General features: G+C 45.0%; 1 protein-coding gene and 1 long non-coding RNA gene across 3 annotated transcripts in view; one reads left to right on the top strand and one right to left on the bottom strand.

Moving 5' to 3' along the window:
• The window catches only part of CMTR1 (cap methyltransferase 1), a 64,567-nt gene extending 43,462 nt beyond the window's left edge, over positions 1–21,105 (bottom strand). For both annotated transcript variants that reach the window (XM_036316611.1, XM_036316610.1), the window contains exons 1-3: positions 20,947–21,105; positions 18,597–18,734; positions 733–875 (exon numbers count right to left, since the gene is read on the bottom strand). In XM_036316611.1, the coding sequence (XP_036172504.1) occupies positions 733–875; positions 18,597–18,729 (276 nt within the window). In that variant the 5' untranslated portion in view covers positions 18,730–18,734; positions 20,947–21,105. The remainder of the gene's footprint in view (positions 1–732; positions 876–18,596; positions 18,735–20,946) is intronic.
• LOC118659924 lies at positions 20,317–21,993 on the top strand. The gene is made up of 2 exons (XR_004968750.1): positions 20,317–20,708; positions 21,389–21,993. It is a non-coding gene; the product is annotated as an uncharacterized LOC118659924 (long non-coding RNA).
• Positions 21,994–25,540: the final 3,547 nt, after the last annotated feature.

Genomic DNA, 25,540 nt, shown 5'->3' on the forward strand with positions numbered 1-25,540 from the left:
AACGTGGGGATAAGGACACTTATGTAATAACTTAATCAATTAAAAAAAAAAAAAAAAAAAGCTGTACTACCCAAAGCAATCTATAGATTCAACACAATCCCTATTAAAATACTCATGGCATATCTCACAGATCTAGGACAACTATTCCAAAAATTTATATGGAACTCAAAAAGACCATGAATAGGCAAGGACAATGAGGGCCTGCAGAAGCCCAAATCAAAAGATCAACTGAAAAATTGCTTCATGCAAAACAGGTCTTGGAGGTACTATAAGCTCCTGAACAGAATCATTTTTTTAAATGTCACAAGTATCAGCTCATACTGACCTCTAGAGTTACTGGGCTCAATTATGTACCCCCAAAATCAAAGACCTAAATCTCAAACCCAAAGATCCTTATCCAATAAAAGAACTCAATCCTAAGAAGATTTGTGTCTATTTCCCCTGGAGGGCGATTAACAGCAGCAGGCCTGAGCAACCACTTCATATGGATGAACTCCAAGGCACTGGTTGGCAACCGGTGGTCCGTGAGGTCCGAAAGGTTGGCGTACACTGCTCCAATGTGAACAATACCTCTACTGAAAAGAGAGCCATACTCTACTAAATTTCAGTAGCTAAAAAGCAAAGGAAAAACTCACTCCCTAGCATTTCTTCTTTTCATACCAATCAATACAAATTCCCTCTCTCTCACAATTCTGGTGCAGCTTTAGAAACCCAACACAAGTGCCAACATACCATAAGCTTCTGGGAGACGCTATTGTACATGGAATAGCGGGAAGAAGTTCCCTCCACAAGAGAGTCTGCTTTGAATGCATCATCAGAGCTGCGTTGCTTCCCCTCAGTCTCACTGTCAGAACCACTGAGGCTTGTGGTAGATACTAGAAAAGAAAGAAGGAAAATATTTAGGTGAATTTATGGCACAAAATTACCTCAAGAAGTCTAACTTCATTTATCTAACTAGTGTTTAATATATGCATTACATTATACATATAAAGTTCATAAAATCACTCAGGGTCAAATGCATTCTCTACCTCTTAATAACTGTGTAATCTTGGGCAAGTACCAAAAATTCCTAATGGTACTTGACATACAATGGTGACTCGAAAATATGTTTTCCTTTCCCATCTTTTCAATCTCTTTCCCTACCAACTAAGATGGTAATAACTTCCTCACAAGTAATTGGAAGCCGAAATAATGTATTTAAAGGACGTTGCTAAATGTAAACTATATTTATTGAAGATATAATTGTCAGGCTAAGAGTTTCTGATTGTTTAATCTCCTAGTTTCCTTTGTTTTCAGTCCTTCAAACTTATAGGTAAGAGGAAGATTCCTATACCACAATCTTCTTGCAAAAGGTCTCCAAGTAAGATACACCTCAGCAGCTGTCAGAGTGGTGGGTTATGTGACTCCTGGCCAAAAGCAGGAGGATCAACAGTCTATTCACTGTGACTGGCTCTTTCCCTCTCTTTTACAGAAATACTAGAGGCCCGGTGCACAAAAATCGTGCACTGGGGGGAAGGGGGGTCCCCTCAGCCAGACCTGTGCCCTCTAGCACTCTGGGAGCCCTTGGGGGATGTCTGACCGACAGCTTAGGCCTGCTCCCCATGGGACATCCTTAGCGCTGCTGAGGAGGCAGGAAAGGCTCCTGCCACTGCCACTGTGCTTGCCAGCCGTGCTTGCCAGCCGTGAGCCTGGCTTCTAGATGAGCAGCGCTCCCCCTGTGGCAGCACACTGACCTCCTGCATTGAGCATCTGCCCCCTGGTGGCCAGTGCGCATCACAGCAATAGGTCGTTCCACCATTCGGTCGCATATTAGCCTTTTATTATATAGGATGGGTAGCAGAGTTTCAGTTTGAGAAGAAGAAAAGTTCTGATGGTTGCATGACAATGTGAATGCACTTAATACCACTGAACTGTACATTTAGAAATGGTTAAAATGGTAAATTATATGTTATGTATGTTTTACCACAAAAAGTACAAGAACTAAATTAAAAATTCATTAGAGGGACTTAACAGGAGATTCTAAATGATAGAAAAAGAATCGGTGAACTTGAATATAAATAAGTAGAAATTACACAGTCTGAAGATTAAAGAAAAATACACAGTGCTCAGAGGTCTGTGGGACAGCATCAACATACTAACATATACCTAATGGCTGTATCCAAAGGAGAGGAGAGAAAAAGAAAATGACACACATTAAAAAAGAAATAATGGTCAAAAACTGATGAATCTATATAACCAAGAATGCAACAAACCTCAAGTAACATGAATACAAAGAGATCTGCACCTAGACACATCATTGTCTAAGTGCTGAAAGACAGAAAAATCTGAAAGCAGCAAGAGAAAAATGCATTACAGTTGGCTGACTTCTCATTTGAAACAATGGAGGCCAGAAGACAGTGGAATGACATACTCAATGTGCTGAATAAAAAATTCTAAACCAGCAAAACTGTCCTACAATAATGAAAGTAAAATACATTTCTAGATAAAGACAGATTTGTTGATATCAGGAAGTCATTTAGACTGAAAGGAAATAACATCAGAAAATGACTCAAATCCATGGGGAAAAAAGGAGGAGCACTAGAAATGGCAAATATGTGAGTTAATATGAAAGAATGTATAAACGTATTTTTTGCTCATTTCTTAACTATCTTAAACATATTTTTTGCTCATTTCTTAACTATCTTAAAAATGTAAGATTATTATTTTACGGCAATTATTATAACATTGCATTACTGTGTGATATTACACACACACATACACAGACACATATGTGTGGTAAAAACTTTGTGAAAAACTGTCAATGATATAAAAAACAGGAACCATTATTTCTAGGAAAGTATAGAAAGCCATTCAGTGTCATGTGCAACAATAGCCAGATACTTGGAAGGTTCAATTCTTGAGCAACTGCTGCTATAATCCGTATGTCTATCTGAGGACTAAAAGTCATTAAAGCCAGATAAAGTATGATTGTCTTGTTTTATAGTACACACTAGAGGCCCACTGCAAGAAATTCAGGCACGGTTACGGTTCCTAGGGACTGCCAGCCGCTGCCTCCCTTCCACTGGCTGGCTGCCTGCCACCGCCCCCTGGTGGTCAACGCATGTCTAACCCCAGGTTAGTCAAACTCTCACCTGTGGGGACAATTTGAATATTAGCCTTTTATTATATAGAATATTTCTTAAATATTTTATTTAGCATACAAATTATTTTTCTGTAGGTTCATAAAAACAATTAAAAACCACTAAAAAGCAAGTTTCAAAAGTCACTTTGAGCATTAAAATAAATAACATTAGTGAGGTATAATGACCTAATGCTGCTATAACCATATACATACATACATACATACATTAGGGAAAAGTTTTCCTTCTTACTTACAATTGAATGTCAACCACTAATGCAGAAGAAATGATGACATTAGAAATCCACCATTTAGTAGATATCATTAATAAAAATTGGTTCAAGCAAGAGCCATTGGATGCTAAAACTAGTTGGTAAAAGTTTGATGAGGCGCAAAACATTTACATAGTTTCAAACTATTTGTTAATTGCAAAGGGAAAAATAGAAACTTTACAGCCTTGGCCAGGTGACTCAGTTGGTTGGAGCATCAGTTGGTTTGGTTCTCCATTAGGGCACATACCTGGGCTATGGACTGATGGATTCAATTCCCAGTCCGGGCGCCTACAGGAGGCAACAGATCAATCTCTCAATCTCTCTCTCTCTCTCTCTCTCCCTCCCTCCCTCCCTCCCTCCCTCTCTTCCTTCCTCTCTAAAAATCAATAAAGAAAAAACATATCCCTGGGAGAGGATTTAAAAAAAAAAAAAAACAGTTACTTCACAGCTGAGAAACTTGACAGACACACCCATAACAGAAATCAAAGTTACCATCACTACTGAGAGTACAAACTGACTTATGCTCCCACCTAATAAGAGGGACACAGTATCATGTCTATGTAACCTTGACAAAAGTACATAACTTCAATTTAATTAGGAGGAAACGATAGACAAATGCTGAGGAGCATTCTACAAAATAACTCTTTTAAAGTGTCAAAGTTATGAATGGCAAAGATTTAGGAAGTATTCCAGATTAAAGAAGACTAAAGAGATGTTACAAAATTTGATTATGATACTGGACTGGTCCCTGGATGGACCAGACACTTTTTCCAGTTTTGATGAGGTGTAATTAACAAAAAACTGTAAGATATTTAAGGTATATAACATGATGAATTGGTATGTGTACATTGTGAAGGGATTCCCCCTCATGAGCTAATTAACACATCTATCAACTCATGTATTTAGCTGTTTTGTGTGGGAGAACATCTAAATTCTACTCTCAGCAAATTACAATTATACAATACTAGTGGCCTGGTGCACGAAATCCGTGCACATTAAAAGGGAATTAATTAGAGGAAATATTTTGATATTGCTATTTGCCCTTTCTCTATAATAGAATTGTCAGAGATGAAAGGAAATTAGTAAAATGTGTATGAAAATCTTCCTTCTGTCAGAGTCTTGGGCACGCTCCGGGACCCAGAGTCAAGTCCCTGCCCACCTGCGTGCACCTCAAAATCATGTGAGACCCAGACCTGGCCTGCCCCACCCCCATCAAGACCTGCCGGGACGGGGGACACGGCTTGAGGTCCCCCATCAAGCCCCACCGGGTGGGGGGCGCAGCCTCAGGTCCCTGCTGATTGCTCATTATGGGTTGTTATGGGAACCCTGCCTCCCTGTGGGCGCAGCCATCTTGTGATGGTGTGATGGAGTGAGGATCAATTTGCATATTACCTCTTATTATCTAGAATAGAGTTGTTACCATGCTATAATTAGATCCTCAGACCTTATTCATTTTATAACTGACAGTTTGTACCGTTTTACTAATTAACCTCTCCCTATATCTCCCACCCCCCAGCCCCTGGCAATCACTTCTCTACTTTTTCTATGAGTTCAACTGTTTCTTTTTTCTTTTTCAGATTCCACATGAAGTATTTGCCTTTCTCTGTCTGCCTTATTTCTCGTAGCATAATGCCCTTTATATTTATCCATGTTGTTGCAAATCACAGGATTTCCTTCTTCTTTTAAGACTAAATAATAGTCATCTAAATACACACACACACTAGAGGCCCAGTGCACGAATTCACACATGGGTGGGGCCTGGCCAGCCCAGCCTTGATCGGGGCAGGGCCTGTCGGGAAGAGATGGTGGAAGGTTGGCCGGCCAGCCTGCCCCAATTGGGGCCCAATCCAGGATGGGCCCGCTAAGGGGGAGGGGCCATAGGCAATTGGCCAGCGGGCCCCACCTCCAATTGGTGTTGAGGAAGTTGATCAGGGGCGGGGCCAGCCAGGGGGAGGGGCCATGGGCGGTAGCCGCTGGCCTTACTCCTGATCGGAGTTGGGGGGCCAATCAGTAGCAGAGCTGGCCTGGGGGAAGGGATGCGGGCCCATGGGGTGGTGGGGGCTGATTAGGGTGGGGCCAGCCAGGGGGAGTGGCTGTGGGCAGTGGGCCAGTCAGCTCCGCCCCCAACTGGTATTGGGGGCCCAATCAGGGGCAGGACCAGGCGTGGGGAGGGGCTGCGGGTAGTTGACTGGCCAGTCCCACCCCTGATTAGGAGGTGGGGCCAGCTGGGGGGAGGAGCTGCGGGCCGTTGGCCTGCCAGCCCTGCCCGATTGGACTGTGGGGGGCCGGCTGGGGGGTTTGGCTGGGAGCCAATGGGGTGTGGGGGCCTATCGGGGGTGTGGCCAGCAATCGAGAGGGGCCACAGGTGGTTGGCTAGTTGGCCCCGCCCCTAATTGGGGTGGGAGGCCGATCTGGGTTGGGGCCAGGCAGGAGGAGGGGCTGTGGGGGGGTTGGCTGGCTGCCTCGCCCTTGATCAGCGTGGCAGAGGCCAATTGGGAGTGGGGCCAGCGGGGGGGGGGGGGGGGCCCCGCAGGAGGTTGCCAGCTTGCCCCACCCCCCGATTGGGCCAGTTCACTGGCCGCAGTGGGCGTAATAGCGACCGGTCGTTCTAGTCGTTACAGTATTCCGGTCACTGGCTTTTTATATACAGTAGGTCCTCAGGTTACGTCGAAGATCCATTCCTACAGCGCGACGTAATGTGATTTTCGCCGTAAGTCGGAACCCACCTACATAAGCACCTACGTCACTCACATGGAGCAAATACATAGCAGTAATGAAGTGAAACAGTAAAAAAAAATTTAAAAGAAAGATAACAATTCCTGACCTTTACTTGTGGTAAATACATAATAAAAAACATAAAGCACGTATGTACATACATCGAAATGATGGAACATTTTTTTGTTATAAATAAATGGGAGATGGCAACGTAACCACGAAACGACGTATGTCAAGTCCGATGAAACCAGAGGACTGTCTGTATATAGATGAATTTCTTAACTTGAAAGCTATTTCAACCCAAAGTAATTTTACCCAGATAAGGTCTTAGGCAAACCCACCCCAATTTGGAAATAGACTGTATCTCAAAAGATTTTATTAAATGTATGCATATTCTTCCCAGCTGGCGTGGCTCAGTAGTTGAGTGTCAACCTATGAACCAGAGGTCACAGTTCAATTCCCGGTCAAGGCACATGCCTGGGTTTTGGGCTCAATCCCCAGTATGGGGTATGGAGGAGGAGGCCAATCAATGATTCTCATCACTGATGTTTCTCTCTTTCTTTCTCTCTTCCCCCGACCCATCCTTCCTCTCTGAAATCAATAAAAAGATTTTTTTTTAAATTTTTAAAAATGTATGTATATTTCCATTAAAAATGGTATTAGGAAAAACCAAGATGGCGGCATAGGTAAACACCGGAGTTTGCTGCCTCGAACAACCACTTCAAAAATACAACTAAAAGACGGAACGGACATCATCCAGAACCACAGGAAGGCTGGCTGAGTGGAAGTTCTACAACTAGGAGGAAAGAGAAAAGCATACCGAGACTCAGAGGAGGCGCATTGCTGAAGTAAAATACTAAGGTGCAAAGTGCATGCGGAGAGGGCTGGCAGCTGAGGGCGTGGTTGTTGTTTTCAATTGGGAGGGAGACTCAGGCTCTGAGCTCCAGTTCCGGCCGAGTCTCTAGGGACCCAGACTCATACACGAGAAGCGGGACTGTCTGACATCGCTCAGAACCCTAGGGCAGCTTTCTCTCCGTGGGGCTTGCAGCGATTACTGGGACACTGAGAAGCAGAGCCTCTGAGGGCAAGACTGAGAGCAGCCATAATTGCTAACCCCGCCCTGTTGATCCTGTGGGACCCGCCCCGCCCAAGCCCTGCAGGGAGACTTTTGCTGGATAGCCTCAGGCAAAGGCTAGATTAGCACCTCCCTAGAGATCCAGGAGCCAGGAAGCCCAGAGGTCAGAGTGGGACCATCCAGTTTGCAGCTCCGTGGAACCATAAAAGACACACTCAGGGGGCAGACTCAGTGAGCACCAAAGCCCCATCGAAGCAAGTCTAGCCCCAGAGGGGTGTCTCCAGCACAGAAGTTCTCCCACTGCAGACACAGCTGATTCTCACAGCCAATTGGCCTGGAGGTCAATTCCTCACAGTGATAACTATAACAATCAAGGCTTAATTACAACAAGACTGTGCACAAAGCCCACAAGGGGGTGCACCAAGAGTGTCTACCTCAGGTAATTGGGACACTTAGCACAGAAAAGCACTCTATCGACACAGCGAAGCATAAAAAATGCCGAGACAAAGAAACAGGACACAAACGACAGAATGGGAGGAAAGCAAACTGCTGGATATAGAGTTCAAAACCACATTTTTAAGGTCTTTAAAGAACTGTCTAGAAGCCGCCGATATATTTAATAAGGCCCTCAAAAAGACTGGTGAGACCGCCGATAAATGTAGTGAGATGCTCAAGAAATCTAATGAGACACTCGATGTTGTGATAAAGGACCAATTAGAAATTAAGCATACACTGATTGAAATAAAGAATCTTATACAGACTCCCAACAGCAGACCAGAGGAGCGCAAGAATCAAGTCAATGATTTGAAATGCGAAGAAGCAAAAAACACCCAACCGGAAAAGCAAAATGAAAAAAGAATCTAAAAATACGAAGGTAGTGTAAGGAGCCTCTGGGACAGCTTCAAGCGTACCAACATCCGAATTATAGGGGTGCCAGAAGAAGAGAGAGAGCAAGATATTGAAGAAATAATGACAGAAAGCTTTCCCTACCTGGTGAAAGAAATAGACTTCCAAGTCCAGGAAGCGCAGAGAACCCCAAACAAAAGGAATCCAAAGAGGACCACACCAAGACACATCATAATTAAAATGCCAAGAGCAAAAGACAAAGAGAGAATCCTAAAAGCAGCAAGAGAAAGACAGTCAATTACCTACAAGGGAATACCCATACGACTGTCAGCTGATTTCTCAACAGAAACTTTGCAGGCCAGAAGGGAGTGGCAAGAAATATTCAAAGTGATGAATACCAAGAACCTACAACCAAGACTACTTTATCCAGCAAAGCTATCATTCAGAAGTGAAGGTCAGATAAAGAGCTTCACAGATAAGAAAAAGCTAAAGGAGTTCATCACCACCAAACCAGTATTATATGAAATGCTGAAAGGTATCCTTTAAGAAGAGGAAGAAGAAGAAAAAGGTAAAGATATAAATTATGAACAACAAATACACATCTATCAAGAAGTGAATCTAAAAATCAAGTGAATTGCCAGCACCGGTTTGGCTCAGTGGATAGAGCGTCGGCCTGCGGACTGAAGGGTCCCGGGTTCGATTCCGGTCAGGGGCATGTACCTTGGTTGCGGGCACATCCCCAGTGGGGAGTGTGCAGGAGGCAGCTAGTCGATGTTTCTCTCTCATCGATGTTTCTAACTCTCTATCCCTCTCCCTTCCTCTCTGTAAAAAATCAATAAAATATATTTAAAAAAATAAAAATAAAAATAAAAAAAATAAAAAATAAAAATAAAAATCAAGTGAATAAATAATCTGATGAACAGTATGAACTGGTGATTGCAATAGAATCAGGGACATAGAAAGGGAATGGACTATTCTGGGGGGGGGGGGCGAGGGTGTGGGGTGAGGGAAGAGATTGTACAATAATCGTGCACCTATGGATGAGGACAGTGGGTGGGGAGTGAGGGCAGAGGGTGGGGTGGGAACCGGGTGGAGGGGAGTTATGGTGGGGAAAAAGAGTAACTAATGTAATAATCTGAATAAAGATTTAATTAAAAAAATAAATAAATAAAATGAAAATAAAGAAATAAAAATGGTATTAATTGCAAACAAGGAAAACTACAGAACAGCAAACAGGTTATAGAATCTGAACCCAAGGCTTGAGAAGTTATGTAATGCTCAACAGTATACACATCTCATTAATAAGTTACTATCCTTGAGAGAAGGTGAGGGGGAAGAAATTAACCAAAGAACTTAAATGCATACTAGAGGCGCAGTGCACGAATTCGTGCATGGGTGCTGTCCAGCCGGCCCGGCCTCAATCAGGATGGATCAGGGCTCGGCCTGTCAGGAGGAGGAGATGGCGGGAGGTTGGCCGGCCGGCCCGCCCCGTTATGTGTGGGTGTGGGGTGCCGATCAGGGGCCAGTGGCCTGGGGGAAGGGCCATGGGTGGTTGGCCAGCCGGCTTTTTATATACAGTAGGTCCTCTGTATCGGGGTGAGGGGGCCAATCTAGGGTAGGGCCAGCTGTGGGGGAGGAACTGCGGGCCGATCAGGGTGGTGGGGACCCACTGGGGGCGTGGCTAGCCAGGGGGAGGGGCTTCAGGAGGTTGGCCACCAGCCCCGCCCCCTATTGGGGTAGGGGGTGTGATCAGGGGCGGGCCGGCTAGGGCGAGGGGCTGCAGGCCTATCATGGTGGGACGGGCTGATCAGGGGCTCGGTTGGTGAGGGGGGGGTGCGGGACAGAGGGGGCATTTTGGCCGGCAGGCCCCACTCTTGATTGGAGTGGGAGAGTCCGATCAGGGGCAGGCCAGCAGAGGGGAGGGGCCACAAGGTTGGTCACTGGCCCCACCCCCTTATGGGGCCGTTTCGCTGGCCAAAGTGGGCGTCATAGCGACCGGTTGTTAGGTCATTATAGTCATTACAGTAGCTGCCTTTTTATATATATAGATATGCATAACCCATGGACATAGACAATAGTGTGATGAAGGCAAGGGGGTGGGGGGACTCAATGGAGATAAAAAAGGGGGATATTTGTAAAACTTTCAACAATAGAGATAAATTTTTTAAAAAGAGAACATAAATTTTTAAAAGGAATAAATTATTTTTCAGGTTATGTGTATTATTCTTTCAAACACCCATTAGTTAGAAGGATATAAATGCTTATTATTTAAACCTAAATTTTTAATAAACTGAAATGTTAGGTATTTCTTTTGGTGTAGGAGTAAGGTGAAAAAAGTTAGTGTGGTACTAAGGGTCGAAGACCCAAGAAAATTTGAGAAGCTCTGCTCTATGTATTGGAATAGATAGATCACCCAGACATTGTCAAATGAATAATAGAAAAGCGAGACTATATACATGGAATCCTACCTTCTGTGAACTGATCCATCCACTTCCCTATGAGAATATAAACTTGCTGAGGGTTGACATCTGAGAGGAGGGAAGCCTTCCCCAACACCCAGGCCTGATTCTCCCTTCCACCCACTGGGCTCCAGCAGCACCAGTATCACATCATCAGCACAGCACTCATCACATTGCCTGAGAGCCACTTATTTGGACAGGGTCGCTGCTAAAGATCGGGAGCTGCGTCACAGTCAACTTTCTATCTCCCACACCTGGACTGAGGCTTTCAACTTAACAAAAATTAATTAAGTGCTCACTGTAGTGAATTTAAGTGACTCTCATCTTGTTGCCACCTTTGCTAAGCACCTACTGAGTGTACAGCTCTTTAAGATATTTCCTCTGGCCCTGGCCTAGTAGCTCAGTTGGTTAGACTATCATCCCCATATGTCAAGGTTGTGGGGTTTGATCCCTGGTCAGGACACATACAAAAATCAACCAGTGAATGCATAAATAAGCAGAACAACAAATCTCTCTCTTCCTTCCTCTCTCTAAAAATCAATCAATAAATAAAAATTTTAAAGTAAGTTATTTCCTTTTACACGACCTCGTACAAGTAGTCCAAGTACAAGTAATAAGAGTTCAGCCCTCAGAAGCATCATTACATTTGTTCAAACCCTAGAGTAAACAACACCAAGAGGGAACCCTAATATAAACTATGGGCTCTGAGTGAATGATGTGCCATTTGGTCGACCGCTCAACCAATCGCTATGACATGCACTGACCACCAGGGGGCAGATGCTTCTTGCTGCTGGGGTCCAGCCTATCGGGACTAGATGAGAAGGCCAGACATACCCTGGAGACCTCCCATGGTCCCTCCCCAGCCGACCAGCCCCCATCAACCCCGATCAGGACTAGGCGAGATGGCCCAATTAGCCCTGATCACCCGCCAGACTGAGGGACCCCACCCATGCACGAATTCGTGCACCGGGCCTCTAGTCAATTATAACAGATGTCCATTCTGGTGAGGTATGTTGATAATGGGGAAGGCTATGCATGTGTAGAGATACCATTGTACTTTCCTCTCAATTTTGCTGTGAACCTTAAACTGCTCTTAAAAAAAAAAAGAAGTCTTTAAAAAAAAATTTTTTTTAAGATAAAACACTAACAAAAAGTTTGAGCATGAGAATAGAATACCTATATCCTAAAAGAGAACTGGCTCCTACTGGACCAGGGGTGGGCAAACTTTTTGACTCGGGGGCCACAATGGGTTCTTAAACTGGCCCGGAGGGCCGGAACAAAAGCATGGATGGAGTGTTTGTGTGAACTAACATAAATTCAAAGTAAACATCATTACATAAAAGGGTACGGTCTTTTTTTTTTTTTTAGTTTTATTCATTTCAAACGGGCCGGATCCGGCCCGCAGGCCATAGTTTGCCCACGGCTGTACTAGATCATAATATTTAGTAGCCTCCCCATCACCACCACCCCAGTAGGCTGACATATGGAATCTGTCAGAGTCCAAAATATCGATATCCTTTAACAGATCAGACAACAAATTTGGTTCAGGACCTATTATACAAAAGGTCCATGCTACATACAACCAGGTACTATCCAAAAGTAACAATCCTACCCTAAGAGAGCCTAAAAATCTAATAGCTAAGATAAACATACATTTTTTAATGATTTAACATTTTGCAAAAGAAAGAAAAAGCAGGTGAACATGTTTTTAAAAATCAGAATAAACTTAAAACCAAAATCCTGGCTCCTAAGCAGTTAGCAAAGAGGAGTTTTGGTTGAGAATGTCTGTGTATGAGAGGCACCAAATCTGCCCTTTCCCCTTAAGGTGGCTATCCAACTCCCTTAACAAGGAGCCAATTTGGTGTTGTTTTCGTGTGTGTTTGTTTCATTGATTTTAAAGAGGGGGGGGGGGGAAGGGGGGGAAAAAGGGAGGGATAGAGGGAGGGAGAAATAGAGGGAGGGAGGGAGGGAGGGAAGGAGAAGGAGAAAGGGAGGGAAACATTGATTGGTTGCCTCTTGTATGTGCCCTGACTGGGGATTGAACCCACAACCTGGGTATGTGCCCTTACTGGGATGATGCTCCAACCAATGGAGCCAAACAGCCAGAGCAAGAGCCAACTTGTTTACATGGAACAATGCAGCACCACATCACAGAGTGCCAAAGTGCCACACTCAAAGAAAGACCCAGAACATTAACAGTGAGTAACCATGGAAACTGAGAAGTGAAATTTATTTTGTCTTGCACTTTTCTGCCTTTCTATGGGAGAAATAATACATTCGTTTGAAAACTAGGGTTATGCCTGGCTGGTATGGCTCAGGGGTTGAGCATCAACCCATGAACCAGGAGGTCACAGTTCAATTCCCGGTCAGAGAACATGCCCGGGTTGCTGACTCCATCCCCAGTGGGGCGCATGTAGGAGGCAGCCAATCCATGATTCTCTCTCATCATTGATGTTTCTCTCTCTCTATCCCTCTCCCTTCCTCTCTGAAATCAATAAAAAAAAATTTAAATAAAGAAAATTAGGGTTAAAAAAAATAAAACTATTGAGAAATAAAGTACCATTCCAAGCCTTGGAAAGAGTTTGGTTCCTTTCCAGAGAAATCTTCAGAGGACATCAGACCTGAGGGAAAAGACCTCCTGAATGACTGGAGACTGAGTGTGGGCCTTCCATCTATTCTTCGCCTCTCTTCTGTAAGAGAGTGCCCACATGCTACAGAACCACCCGTCCAAAGGTGCAGCTTCTCTTCACACAGCTGCTTCCCTGCCTTCCACCTGTACTACTTAGTGCAGAAAAAGGTGGGGCCACGAATGCGAGCAGCTCCCCACTCGGGCCCTATATTTTCCTTTGGGGCAGCCCAGGAATCCAGGGTCCTGACTCAACAGAAGCTATAACGTTAAATCAGTTATTATTCCTTTCACCGGTTGTCTAGGGATGCATAGGTCTATCTATGCGAAGGTTAGGAACACCTGGCAGCCTCAAAGGAGAGTGTGCACTTGGTCCAGCTCTAGGGAGCTGCCAGGATGTCAGGTTTGCTTGTCCCATTAATGGGCATCCACCATCTAATGATAAATATCATTCCTGAGCATGCAGGGTTCCTGCCACTCTCAGATCTCAGAGAGAGCTCTTTTGTTTTCTTTGTCTTCATCACATTTTTGGACCAAATTGGCAGAAAGACCCTAATTTGGGTGGAGGTTCATCAGGCAAATCAGTGATGAGTCTGGTACAAAGATCTTTCCACTCCATTTCTCTTCCCTAGGTATCACCTAACATACAGCTGCCCTGTTCAGATTCTGAAAGCGGGGCTGATGGGAGCTAAAATACCATCCTACTAGATAGACATTTCTTTGTGAGGTCAAGAAGTATGATGGATGAACAGATAACCCTTATTTCTCTTTTATTTCATGTGGTATGTGAAGCCAATTCTTAGCCTGACAGGATTTAAGACAGAGTTCCCCAGATTAGTCCCAATGTCCACAGACTATTACAGCTACTACTCATTTTTACCCTGGGCCTTTGGAGCCACTCTTTTTAGATGAAAAAGAGACAATTGCCATGGCTGCAGCAGAAACTAAAGAGGAGGTTTAGCCTCCCAAGACTGCTAAAAATTTAGCAAACACTGAACAGACACTCTTGTAATGAGGGTATAAATTAACGGGACTAATAAGTCAGTCTATTAAAATCATTAGTTTCATTAAGAATGTGCCAAAGCTGGGTGGCATCCCCATTTACCTCCCAGGAGCCCCTCTTCTAAAATCTATCGGAGAGCCCAAAACATTACTTAGAGTTTTCATTTACGATTTCTCTCTACCTGATAAAGGGCATTACTCTTAAGTCATTTTAAAGGAAGAGGCTTCCCAGCTACTGGGCAAATCTTTGATAAGGCAACAGAACAGTAGAGCAAACATGCCAAGATTAGAAATGACAGTGACAACACACAAGGAGGGGCAGATCCAAACACCAGTGGCCACGGTGAGCAGCACAAAGATACAGAAGAATAAATTATGGATTTTAATAAACATCCCATCCCGCCTAACACTGCTGTGGAATACACTCATTCCTGTTTAAAGACTCAATTTCTTCTTCATACCAGACAAATGGTAACTCGTTAGAGCAATTTAAACAGGTACCGATAAAGGAAGTTTTTGATTAAGGTCATGAATCTGGACTGACAGGAAAGCAATGGTGTCTCAGGGAAAATAGCCTATTTAGGGAAGACTTAAGTCTGGTAGAGGGGAGGCACTGTTAGTGCCGTGCTGGGGAAGGACCCTGGCAGCTTCCAAGGCACATGCTGTGGGAGGGCCAGATGCACACACCTAAGGACCAGTTTCCCTGTGAGAAACAACCAAAAAGGCCCTGGCCGGTTTGCTCAGTGGATAGAGCATCGGCCTGTGGATGAAGGGTCCCAGGTTTGATTCTGGTCAAGGGCACATGCCTCGGCTGCAGGCTCCTCCCCAGCCCAGGCCCTGGTCGGGGCTTGTGCAGGAGACAACCAATAGATGTATTTCTCTCATATCTATATTTGTCTCTGTCTTTCCCTCTTTCTAAAAAAACAAACATCAATGGAAAAATATCCTCAGATGATGATTAAAAAAAATAACCGAAATGAACAAAATGACCTCCACCTGTCTCTCACTTCAAAAGGCTGTTATTTAATAGCAAATTTCCAAGAGTTTATTTAGGCTTCAAAGTACCTTTAAACTTCTCTTAAAATGTTCAAAATAATCACATGATGCCACAGTGGCCATGACAACATCGCTTTCTTCTTTACCCTGGTCAGATGATGTCAGTCTCGGACCTGGCAATACAGCTACCTTGTCAATAATGTAAAATAAACTGATTAAATTAAAAAGACCTATTAATGAGTCATCACACTGATCTAGCAGAAGCCACACAACTCGACTGGTGTGGCTCAGTGGTTGAGCATTGACCTATGAACCTGGAGGTCACAATTTGATTCCCAGTGAGGACTCATGCCCAGGCTGCAGGCTGGATCCCCAATGTGGAGCATGCAGGAGGCAGCCGGTTAATGATTCTCTCTCATCACTGATGTTTCTATCTCTCTCCCTCTCTAAAATAAAAAATATGTATTATTAAAAAAAAGAAGAAACAGCAGAACAAACAAGGCCCAGCAGACAGAAATAGTAACTACTGTTTTTTTTGTTTTTCTAATTATACTCCCTAAAGAGCATTTTTCAATCACCCATTTGAACAGTATATGCAGGTTGAAATGGTTGGAACAAAAAGAAACACACCTGCTTTAATGCTATGACTTAATGGATATGTAGTTTCTGGTGAGACAGTAACTACCAGGGCACACTGTCCAGGGGATGGATGCCTTAGAGGAGCCAATGCAGAACAGAAATGATATAAATGCTCATAAGTACTTAATGAAATGATCTTTTGTAGACTGGAAAGCAGGCAAAATGAAAGAGGCGAAGCATTTTAAGCTTCTTGGAAAAGATACTACTGTTGCCTTCTATCAATTTTATTCAGTAAATATTTACTGAGCATTTACTCCATGCCAAGCACGGGGGGGGGGGGGGGGGGGGGGGAGTCAAAGGAGCAATCTTGCTGAAGGCACTAGACTCTAGTCCTCAGAGTTTTTGTGTCGATGTGGAGCTGCCCCATCCTAAAATAAGTTGACCCAGGGAAATCTGGCATGTTTGCTTGCCTCTACCTCCTGCCTCATTTTCTGCAAATCAAAGGGACCAAATGGCCTATTGCCAGAAGCATACACAGTACTGGCCACCTCTAGACTTCCATTCTGCATACATGGCAGCAGCAGTCAATCCTGAGTCATACGGTGCTACTTGCAGAAAGGTTAAAGCTATTTGGTACAATTCAAGGGAGCCTGTGAGGGGGAGAGAGCTAATCTCAATTCACAGTCACATTTTTAAAAGCTTAAAATTTAAATCAGACTGGTTCCCTTGAAAGATCCTTAACCATATACACTTACCTTCCTCTACCTGGACATTGTGCTCTCCTTACTTCAGAGAGATGTTACTTGAGAGCAAATGTTCCCCAAGAGCCCCTTGGAACTAGATACTGCCACCACCTAAGTGTCATTTATTCCTCCAGGCATGCTCTCCCTTCTTCCCTTGTAGGCCTCTCTCTCCTCATACCCCAGAGCCCTACCCAAGGAGACCCTCTACCTTCACCAAGCTGCTTAAAAATTGCAGGTGAGAACCAAAATTCCCTTTCCTCAATAGTCCCTAGAGCAAATGCACCAAGGTTTTTTACCTTCCTACTTAGTAACCTGTTACATATAGCCTTTCTCACCTATCCTGGAACTCAACATGACAACTTTAAAGGCACACATATCTCCACACACAAGTTTATGAGTCTCTTATCCAGCCAGGACCACAGCCACACCAAATGCTTCATTAGCTGTGCCCACCTGCCAAGCTTCTCCTCTCTGGACCAGCTTCTCAGTACAGCTGATGAGTAACTGCCCTTCAATTAGCCTACCACTTACTAGTATGAATAAACTGAATTTTCTACCACCCTCAAAGGATGCTTCACACCCTTACAGTTACCAATCTGTTACCAAATTTCATTTCAGTTTACCAGTGACCCAGCAGATGATCCAAAAGGCCAAACAGCTGGTTAAGTAGTGCCTCCCAAAAGGTTACGTCACCTAGTCTGGAACGGGACATTTGGAAATGGGATATTTGTAGATGTAATCAAGTTAAATGAGGTCATACTATATTAGGGTGGGCCCTGATGTCCTTAAAAGAAGAGGGAAATTTGAACACAGAGACAGAGGCAGAGACTGGAATTATGCTCCTATAAGCCAAGGAACAGCAAGGACAGCCAGCAACCACCAGAAGATAGAAGAGGCAGAAAAGCATTCCCCCCAAGAGCCTTAGGAGGGAATATGGCCTTGCTGACACCTTGATTTCGGACTTCTGGCCCGTGAAGAATAAATTCCTGTTGATATAAGCCACCCGGTTTGTAATTTGTTACAGTAGTCATGGGAAATTAATACAGCTAGTAATTCTGGGTAAATGCAAATACAGCTACTTCTAATTGCTTGGTATTTGAGGCAAGCTCATAGATAAGCAGTTCTCAACCTGTGGGTCTCGACCCCTTCGGGGGTTGAACGACCCTTTCACAGGGGTCGCCTAAGACCATCGGAAAACACATATATAATTACATATTGTTTTTGTGATTAATCACTATGCTTTAATTATGTTCAATTTATAACAATGAAAATACATCCTGCATATCAGATATTTACATTACAATTCGTAACAGTAGCAAAATTACAGTTATGAAGTAGCAACAAAAATAATTTTATGAAAAAAAAAATAAAATAATGTTATGGTTGGGGGTCACCACCACATGAGGAACCCTATTAAAGGATCGCGGCATTAGGAAGGTTGAGAACCACCGTCCTAGACACTTTACAATTTCTCACAGAAAGCATCTGTGTAAACTGTGAATGTCCATAATCCTAAGAAACAGGCAAAGCAAAATGTTACTTTCAGCTAAATGAGTGAAATCCTTTGAGCTTAATGTAAACAGTGAATACTGGCACGTTCCAATTCATCTGGGTATTTTGTTCACAACTGCTGAGGGAACTGAGAAAACAATGCAAAACCCGAAGGGGAATTAGGCCACAGTACTGCAGCAAGAGCCTCAGGATCATTAACAACTGTTAAAAGCACAAGATGAGCAAAGCACACCTGGTTTTACTGCCCTTTGCTTCACTGTGCTTCACAGATGTTGCGTTTTTGTTTTTTACAAATTGAAGGCAAGACGCTCTGTTTACGACTCACTATTGCGGTGATCTGAAACCAAACTCGCAGTATGTTCAAGGTATGCCTGTACTTACACCTGGTTTATGGCAGCAAAAGAGTGCCACCTGCTGAAGGACCAGCAACAAAACTACTGCACTTTGTAAAAATTCCAATTTTCTATTTAAAACAAAGTTCCCCACTCCTATTAGAAGAACGGCAGAAAGGAAGCGAGTCTACAGCCAACCTATCTCTGCAGAATTTGCCTAATTTTCCGCAAGGAGCACTGGACTGTAGTCTGCCCAATTTAGGCTCCGGGGACTCACATAACCAGATGACCAGTGGCCTCAGACCACACAGGCAAGCATACCTTTGGCTGCATGATTGATAGACGAGGGAGGGTCATCATCAGATGTAGAGCTGAGGCTCAGGGCAAGCTCTGCAACTCTTTTCTTCTGTTTCTTGATAGGGGCAGTGCACTCTGGATCATTTCTCCTCTTCATTGTTACTGCAACCATAAATCCAGACAAGACAGTCAGCTGCTCATGTCAGAGTCTCTAGGATCAGAGCAGGGATTCTAGAGTATAAATTATAAATGGGATGGGATTTGGCAACTCCAAACCACTTCCAGTGCCAGCACTTGAACAGCCTCTTCCTCAAAGAGGTCCAGTATGGATGCTAGCCAAGCTCGGGCTTTCAAAAATAGTCCTTAGTTTCACTGTAAAATGTGGTACTCACAGACTCAGAGGCCTCTGGGCCATTGATGTCAGATACCAAAAAGTCATGGGCCAACTCCACACACCACAGGGGGAAAAGCCTTGGGAAACTGTTATTCTATACTTTGATGCAACACTGGCCATGTGTAACAACAATGTACCCTGGAAATGTATTATGAAACTATTAACCAGTGACTATTAACCAATAATTTCCAAGGTGAACAGATCATCCGAGAATGACTGTTCTACCACTGTTATTATTTTACCCATATGATACACTGTTTCTTGTGTTGTTTTTGTTTTTTTACTTCAGGATGTTTAAAAACATGAACAAAACTGGGAAAGGAATAGAAGCACTGGTTGCCTTAGGACTGAGGAAATATGAGGGAGAAAGTTATTGGAACTGGATGTAGCCATAGCATAAGACTCATGTACAAAAGTAGTAATTTTAAGAACAGAAACCCACCTCCACAAAAAAAGAAAAGAAAGAAAACAGGCAGGCACCATGCCACCATCATCCATGCCCATGAGTAGGTACATCAGGTAAGCATGAGAAAAAATAATAATAATAATAATAAGCCTTAGCCGGTTTGGCTCAGTGGATAGAGCCTCCCCCTGAGGACAGAAGGGTCCTGGGTTAGAGTCAGGTCAGGGGCAGGTACCACCACCTTGCAGGCTCCTCCCCCGCCCGGCCCTCCTGAGGCGCCAGCAGGAGGCAACCAATTCTCTCCCATTGATATCTCTCTCTGTCTTTCCCTCTCTCTTCCACTCTCTCTAAAAAATCAATGGAAAAATATCCTCGGGTGAGGACTTTTTTTAAAAAAAATGTGATGGAAGAGATTAAGAAGATCCTGACATCTTAAGAAATGAAGGAGTTAAAGAGCAACCAATTCTAGTGAATACAGTGTGGTTTATACACAGCTGATTGGCCGTAACAGGACTCAGAAAAAGGACTCAAAACAGAAGCCAACAGGGCTGCAATCCTTGGGGAAGAGGAGGTGCAGGGGCAAAAGAACAGACTTACAATAAAACCAAAAAAGATAACCAGTGATCCCGTCGACCTCACAAAAACCCGAAATCACATGTGTCCCTTATTTCCAGCTCAGAGATGAGCCCGTCAACCGAATGCATAACCTGACCCTTCCCAGGGAGGCAGCCTGCCTCTCTCTCCCCAGGCGCAGGCAGGGGCCCTCCTGGGGTCGTAGGAAGAACAGACGACACTGAACAAACAGCAGGCAGGGCCAGGCTGAGCCACATTTCCCTTTAAACCTATCTTATATGCCCCCCTCCCGCCCCCCAAAAAAAAATCCATAAAAGCAAAAAATAAAAGGCCCCCACTGGTCCTTAGTGCCTCTGGGGACGGAGCAGGGGAACTCCATGTGGACAGCGCTGGGGTGGTGCAGGAACAGGCGAGCAAACAGCTGTGTGACGGGGGGTGCTGACGCTCTTTCCAATCCACCTTAGGCTGGCGCCTTCCGCACCATCTCCTCCGCCCTCTCGCTGCTCCGCTGGAGAAGACGGCGGCCCTCGACGGGAGGCCGCACAGCTTCCCGGTGCCCCGCTCCCGGGACCTACGCAGGCCCGAGGGCGCGCCGGCGGGGAACTTCCGAGGGGAAGGCCTGGCTCTACCCGCTGCCGCCCCCGGCGAGGGTTCCCAATCCCCGCTCCAGGCTGCTCCCCCTGGGCCTCGGGTTCGCTCGGCCGCCCCCGCTCACGGAGGGAAGAGACGCGCTCCCCTCTCCCCGGACCCGTGTCTCCACTGGAAGGTAACGTGAATGTGTGCGTGTGCGCGCGGAGACCAAGTCAGCGGCGGCTCCGCTCCGGGAGCTGGACGAGCGATGTGGGGGTGGGGGGGCGGGAGGAGGGACGAGAGAAGGGGCGAGAAGGCGGCGGGGGTAGCCCGCGCGCGGGTGCGGGTGCGGGGCCGAGGCGGCGGTGGAGGGGAGGATGCTGAGCCCGCGCGCCCGCCCGCCCGCTGCCCCCGGGCCGCGCGCCGGCACTCACACGGAGGGGAGAGGGCGAGCTGCCAGGGAGCGGAGAGGGGGGTCAGGCCACCGCTGCCGCCGCCGCTACCGGGCCCGGCCCTGCTGCCGCCAGGACCGCCAGCTCCTCCCTCACTTTCGTTTCCCCGGCCAGTCCCGGAGCGCCGCCCCGCCGTCGCGCTCGGGTCCCGCCCTGCGGGCCGCGCCGCTTGATGACGTCACGCGGCCGCTCCCTCGCCCGGCCGGGTCCCGGCCCGGGGAAGACCTCGAGGGTTCCGGCCGCCCCGCCCCCGCCCGGCGGCCCAGGGAGCATGCGCGGGAGCCCGGCCAGGAGAGGATACGAAAGCAAAATAACCGAGCATTTTCTCTTCCGGCTCCGCCGCCGGAAAACAGATAAAAACTAAAAGGGCCGGGTGTCGTCACATCACCGCATCTCACTTCACCTTATTACATTCATTTTACAGATTAAGGAAAGTTTAACGAGGTGGCCGGTACACTGGTTGAGGGCAGAAACCCAGGCTTCCTGTTGACGATGCATCCCCAGCATCCAGCGCACAGAACATCCTCAGCAGACGTTGAGCAGAGGTCGGGAAGATGGAGGGAATACCGTCTTAGGGAATTTACCACGTGGACGCAGATGGCTTCCCCTTCCAAACCCATCCTTCAATTTCCAGGCCCAAATGACTAAAAGTCTGCAGAACATCCCCAGTCACTTCACACCCAAAATGCAAATCCGACCTTATGTTTTCGCATAAGCCTACTCTGTTCCCAGGGAATAGCACCACCATTCATGCTGTTGGTCCAAACAGAAATCGGAGGAGGCCCCGTCTCATTTTTCAGTCTCCGATGTCTCCTTCATGGAGTTCACCTAATTACTTCTCAAATCTATCCATTCTTCTCCCACTCCGTTGCCACTACCCTCTCTCACTAGGATTTCTCCAATCATCTCCAACTCATTGTGCCTGTCTCCAGTCGGAATCTCTCTGGTGCATAAAACCAACGTGATTTTTAAAACATTTTTATTCTGATCTTGTTACAACTTGTCAATGATTAAAACCCATCAATAGCTGCCATTTCTCTGAGGATGAGGCTACTGGCGTTAAGATGGCTGCAAGCCCCTCTGATCCGACCCCTTCTGCAGCAGTGCCCTGTGCTCCTACTGGTCCCTTCCCTCTCCCTAGTCTGGTTTTCGCTCAGTTTCTCCACCATGCCATGTCTATTGAGGGCTCGTTCCTCTGCCTGGATCACTCCTCCCCCTTCTTTGCTTGACTAATGTCTACTTATTAGTTTAATGTCCTCATATCTGGAAATCTTTCCTGACCCCACAAGTCTGGGCTGGGAGCTATGGAAGCACCTACCACAGTGTTGCTGCCTCATCTGCCTCAACCTCTCAGTTGTAAACTGGGTGCAGGAAAGGTTATATCTGTGTGTCTGTATTAAATCTTGAATACAGTGACTGATAGTAGGTGGGAAATAGACAATTACTGAATCTGTGGAAGTATGGAATATGAGTGAAGGTTAAGTGACATGCTCAAGGTCACAGCGAGAAAATAGCAAATGGACATTTAAACCCAGGTCTCTGGTTCTAAAGCTGAGTGTTTCTCCCCTCTCACCAGGGCTCTGCACATGTGTTGTGCCTTGAACACCTTTGGGAATCTTATAAAGTTTATGTGTCCATTCTCCACATAATAAGTTGAAGGGCACAAAAGGAAATCAATTATATTGAAACTAGAGGCCTGTTGCATGAAAAGATTCGTGCAATAGGCCTTCCCTTCCCCTGGCTGCCTGCACTGGTTTTCCTTCGGCACCGGGGAACAAGACCTTCGCTCAGGCCAGAGCAGCTTTCAAAGCCTTCGCTGCTCCGGCTGGAGCCACCTTATGTCTTCGCTCTACAGCTTCGCGCCTACATATTCAAATTAACTACCATCTTTGTTGGTGGTTAATTTGCATATCTTGCTGATTAGCCAATGGGAAGCATAGCGAATGTAAGGTCAATTACCCTGTTTGTCTATTATTAGATAGGATACAGTTAACATATCTAACATATTGTGTGATTTGTTTTTAATTTTAATATAAAGCATTAAATAATGAGGGAATACACTTAAAATATAGAAAAATTAAAATGTATTTTTTAATATACATGTGTGAATCCAATGAATAGTACTGTAACAACCAAACAAATATATGGGAGAAAGATAAACCTTGATTCCTACCCCACACCATATATAAAATTAACTCAAAATGGATCAAACCTAAAAATACAAAGCTCATAAAAGAAAACATAGGTGACTATAGTTAACAATACAGTATTGTGTATTTGGACATTTCTAAGAAAGTAAATCTTAAAATTCTTTATTACAAGATAAAAAATAGTAACTATATGAGGTGATGGATATTAACTAAACTTATGGTTAATCATTTCCCAATATATACATTCTAGAGGCCCGGTGCACAAAATTCATGCATGGGTAGGGTCCCTAGGCATGGCCGGCAATCAGGGCTGATGGGGTCTTCCAACTGCTGGCCAGGGCCTTCCTTCTGTCACATGTCATAGGGAGCAATGGAACTCCTAGTCTCCCAGTCGAACTTTCAAGGGGACACTTTGCATATTAGCCTTTTACATATATAGATATCAAATCATTATGTTGTATACATTAATACAATGTCAAATGTCAATTATATCTCAATAAAACAGGAAAAAAGTGAAAAAAGAGAACGTCAGAGAATAACTTTGCAGACTTGGAATAGACAAAGATTTTTTACACAGGACCCAGAAAGCATTAATCAATCAGGAGAAAAAAAATTTAAAATAGACTCCATCAAAATGAAAGGCATCTGCTCATCAAAAGACACCAATAAGAAATTGAATAAGGGCCCGGCTGGCATGGCCCAGTGGTTGAGCATTGACCTATGAACCAGGAGGTCATGGTTCAATTTCTGGTCAGGGCACATGCCCAGGTTGTGGGCTTGATCCCCAGTGTGGGGTATGCAGGAGGCAGCCGATCAATGATTCTCTCTCATCATTGATGTTTCTATCTCTCTCACCCTCTCCCTTCCTCTCTGAAATCAATAAAAAATATATTTTTTTAAAAAAAAAGAAAAGAAATTTAATAGGCAAGCCACAGACTGAGAGAAAAATATTATATATATATATATATACACACACACACATATATATGACAAATCACTTATACCCAAAAATATATAAAATACCCAATAATAAAAAGAAAAACAGCCCTGCCCAGTGTGCTCAATAGTTAGAGCATCACCCCTTGCACCAAGGGTCATGGGTTCGATTCCCAGGGAAGGGTGAGTACCTGGGTTTCAGGTTCAATCCCTGGCCCCTGTACATGCAGGAGGCAACTGATCCATGTCTCTCTCTCACATCTCTCTCTCTCTTTTTCCCTCTCTCTCCCCCCCTTCCACTCTCTCTGAAAATCAATAGAAAAAAGATCCTCAGTTGAGGATTAACAAGCAAAAAACAAAAAAAGAAGGAAAAACATAATTCTAAGTCCTGTCAAAATGGAGAAAACACATTCCATCCCATTTCTCTCACTGAATGCAATTTAAACCTTAGTGAGAATGCATGGAACACCTACGTGAAGATTCTGAAAAGTAAATGGTAGCAGGATTACTGGGGATGGAAACTACAAGTCAAAAAACCACCAAATCAGGACTGAGTTCCCCAATTTTCCCCCCTCTGGTATCTCCCTGCCCAGACTGAAAGGCAGCTTGAAACCTAAAACTGTGCTACAGGCACAGGTAGGAAGCTCCAGGAGAAGCGACAAAGGGCTCTATGGATCAGAGACGGGGTTTGGGGGAGGGGGACCCATGGTTTTTCTTGTGTTGTTTCTCTGATCACTTTCACCCCAGTCTTTAGGCAGTCACAAGGTAACCACGGTGCACAGCCACAGTCCATTAGAACCACAGCCCACAGAAGGCAGGGAGGAATGTGTGGCTTGACCTAACTGGGTCAGTTTCCTTTTAAAACAAACACACAGCCCGGACCGGTTTGGCTCAGTGTTTAGAGCATCGGCCTGCGGATTGAAAGGTCCCGGGTTCGATTCCAGTCAAGGGCATGTACCTTGGTTGTGGGCACATCTCCCCTAGGGGGTGTGCAGGAGGCAGCTGATCAATGTTTCTCTCTCATTGATGTTTCTAACTATCCCTCTCCCCCTCTGTAAAAAAACGAGTAAAAACAACAACACACAAACAAAACCCAGACCAAAAAACCAACATTCTCCATAGGATTTTATCAAGACCCAGAGTCACGTATGTTATATTCAAAATGTCCAAGATAAAATCTAAAATTACTCAATATACAAAGAATCAGGAAATGTTCAACGTTTTGCTTTTAATTATTGTTCAATATTTTATTAGTTTCAGGTGTACAGCATAGTGGTTAGACATTTATATAACTTACAAAGTGATCCCCCCAATAAGTCTAGTACTCACCTGACACCATATACAGTTATTACATTACTAGAGGCCCGGTGCACAAAAATTTGTGCACTCGGGGGGGAGGAGGGGTCCCTCAGTCCGGCCTGTGCCCTCTTGCAGTCTGGGACCCCTCGGGAGATAACGACCTGCTGGCTTAGGCCTGCTCCCGGGTGGCA

The sequence above is a fragment of the Myotis myotis genome, unplaced genomic scaffold (genome assembly GCF_014108235.1).
Source record: "Myotis myotis isolate mMyoMyo1 unplaced genomic scaffold, mMyoMyo1.p scaffold_m19_p_7, whole genome shotgun sequence".
Taxonomy (NCBI): domain Eukaryota; kingdom Metazoa; phylum Chordata; class Mammalia; order Chiroptera; family Vespertilionidae; genus Myotis; species Myotis myotis.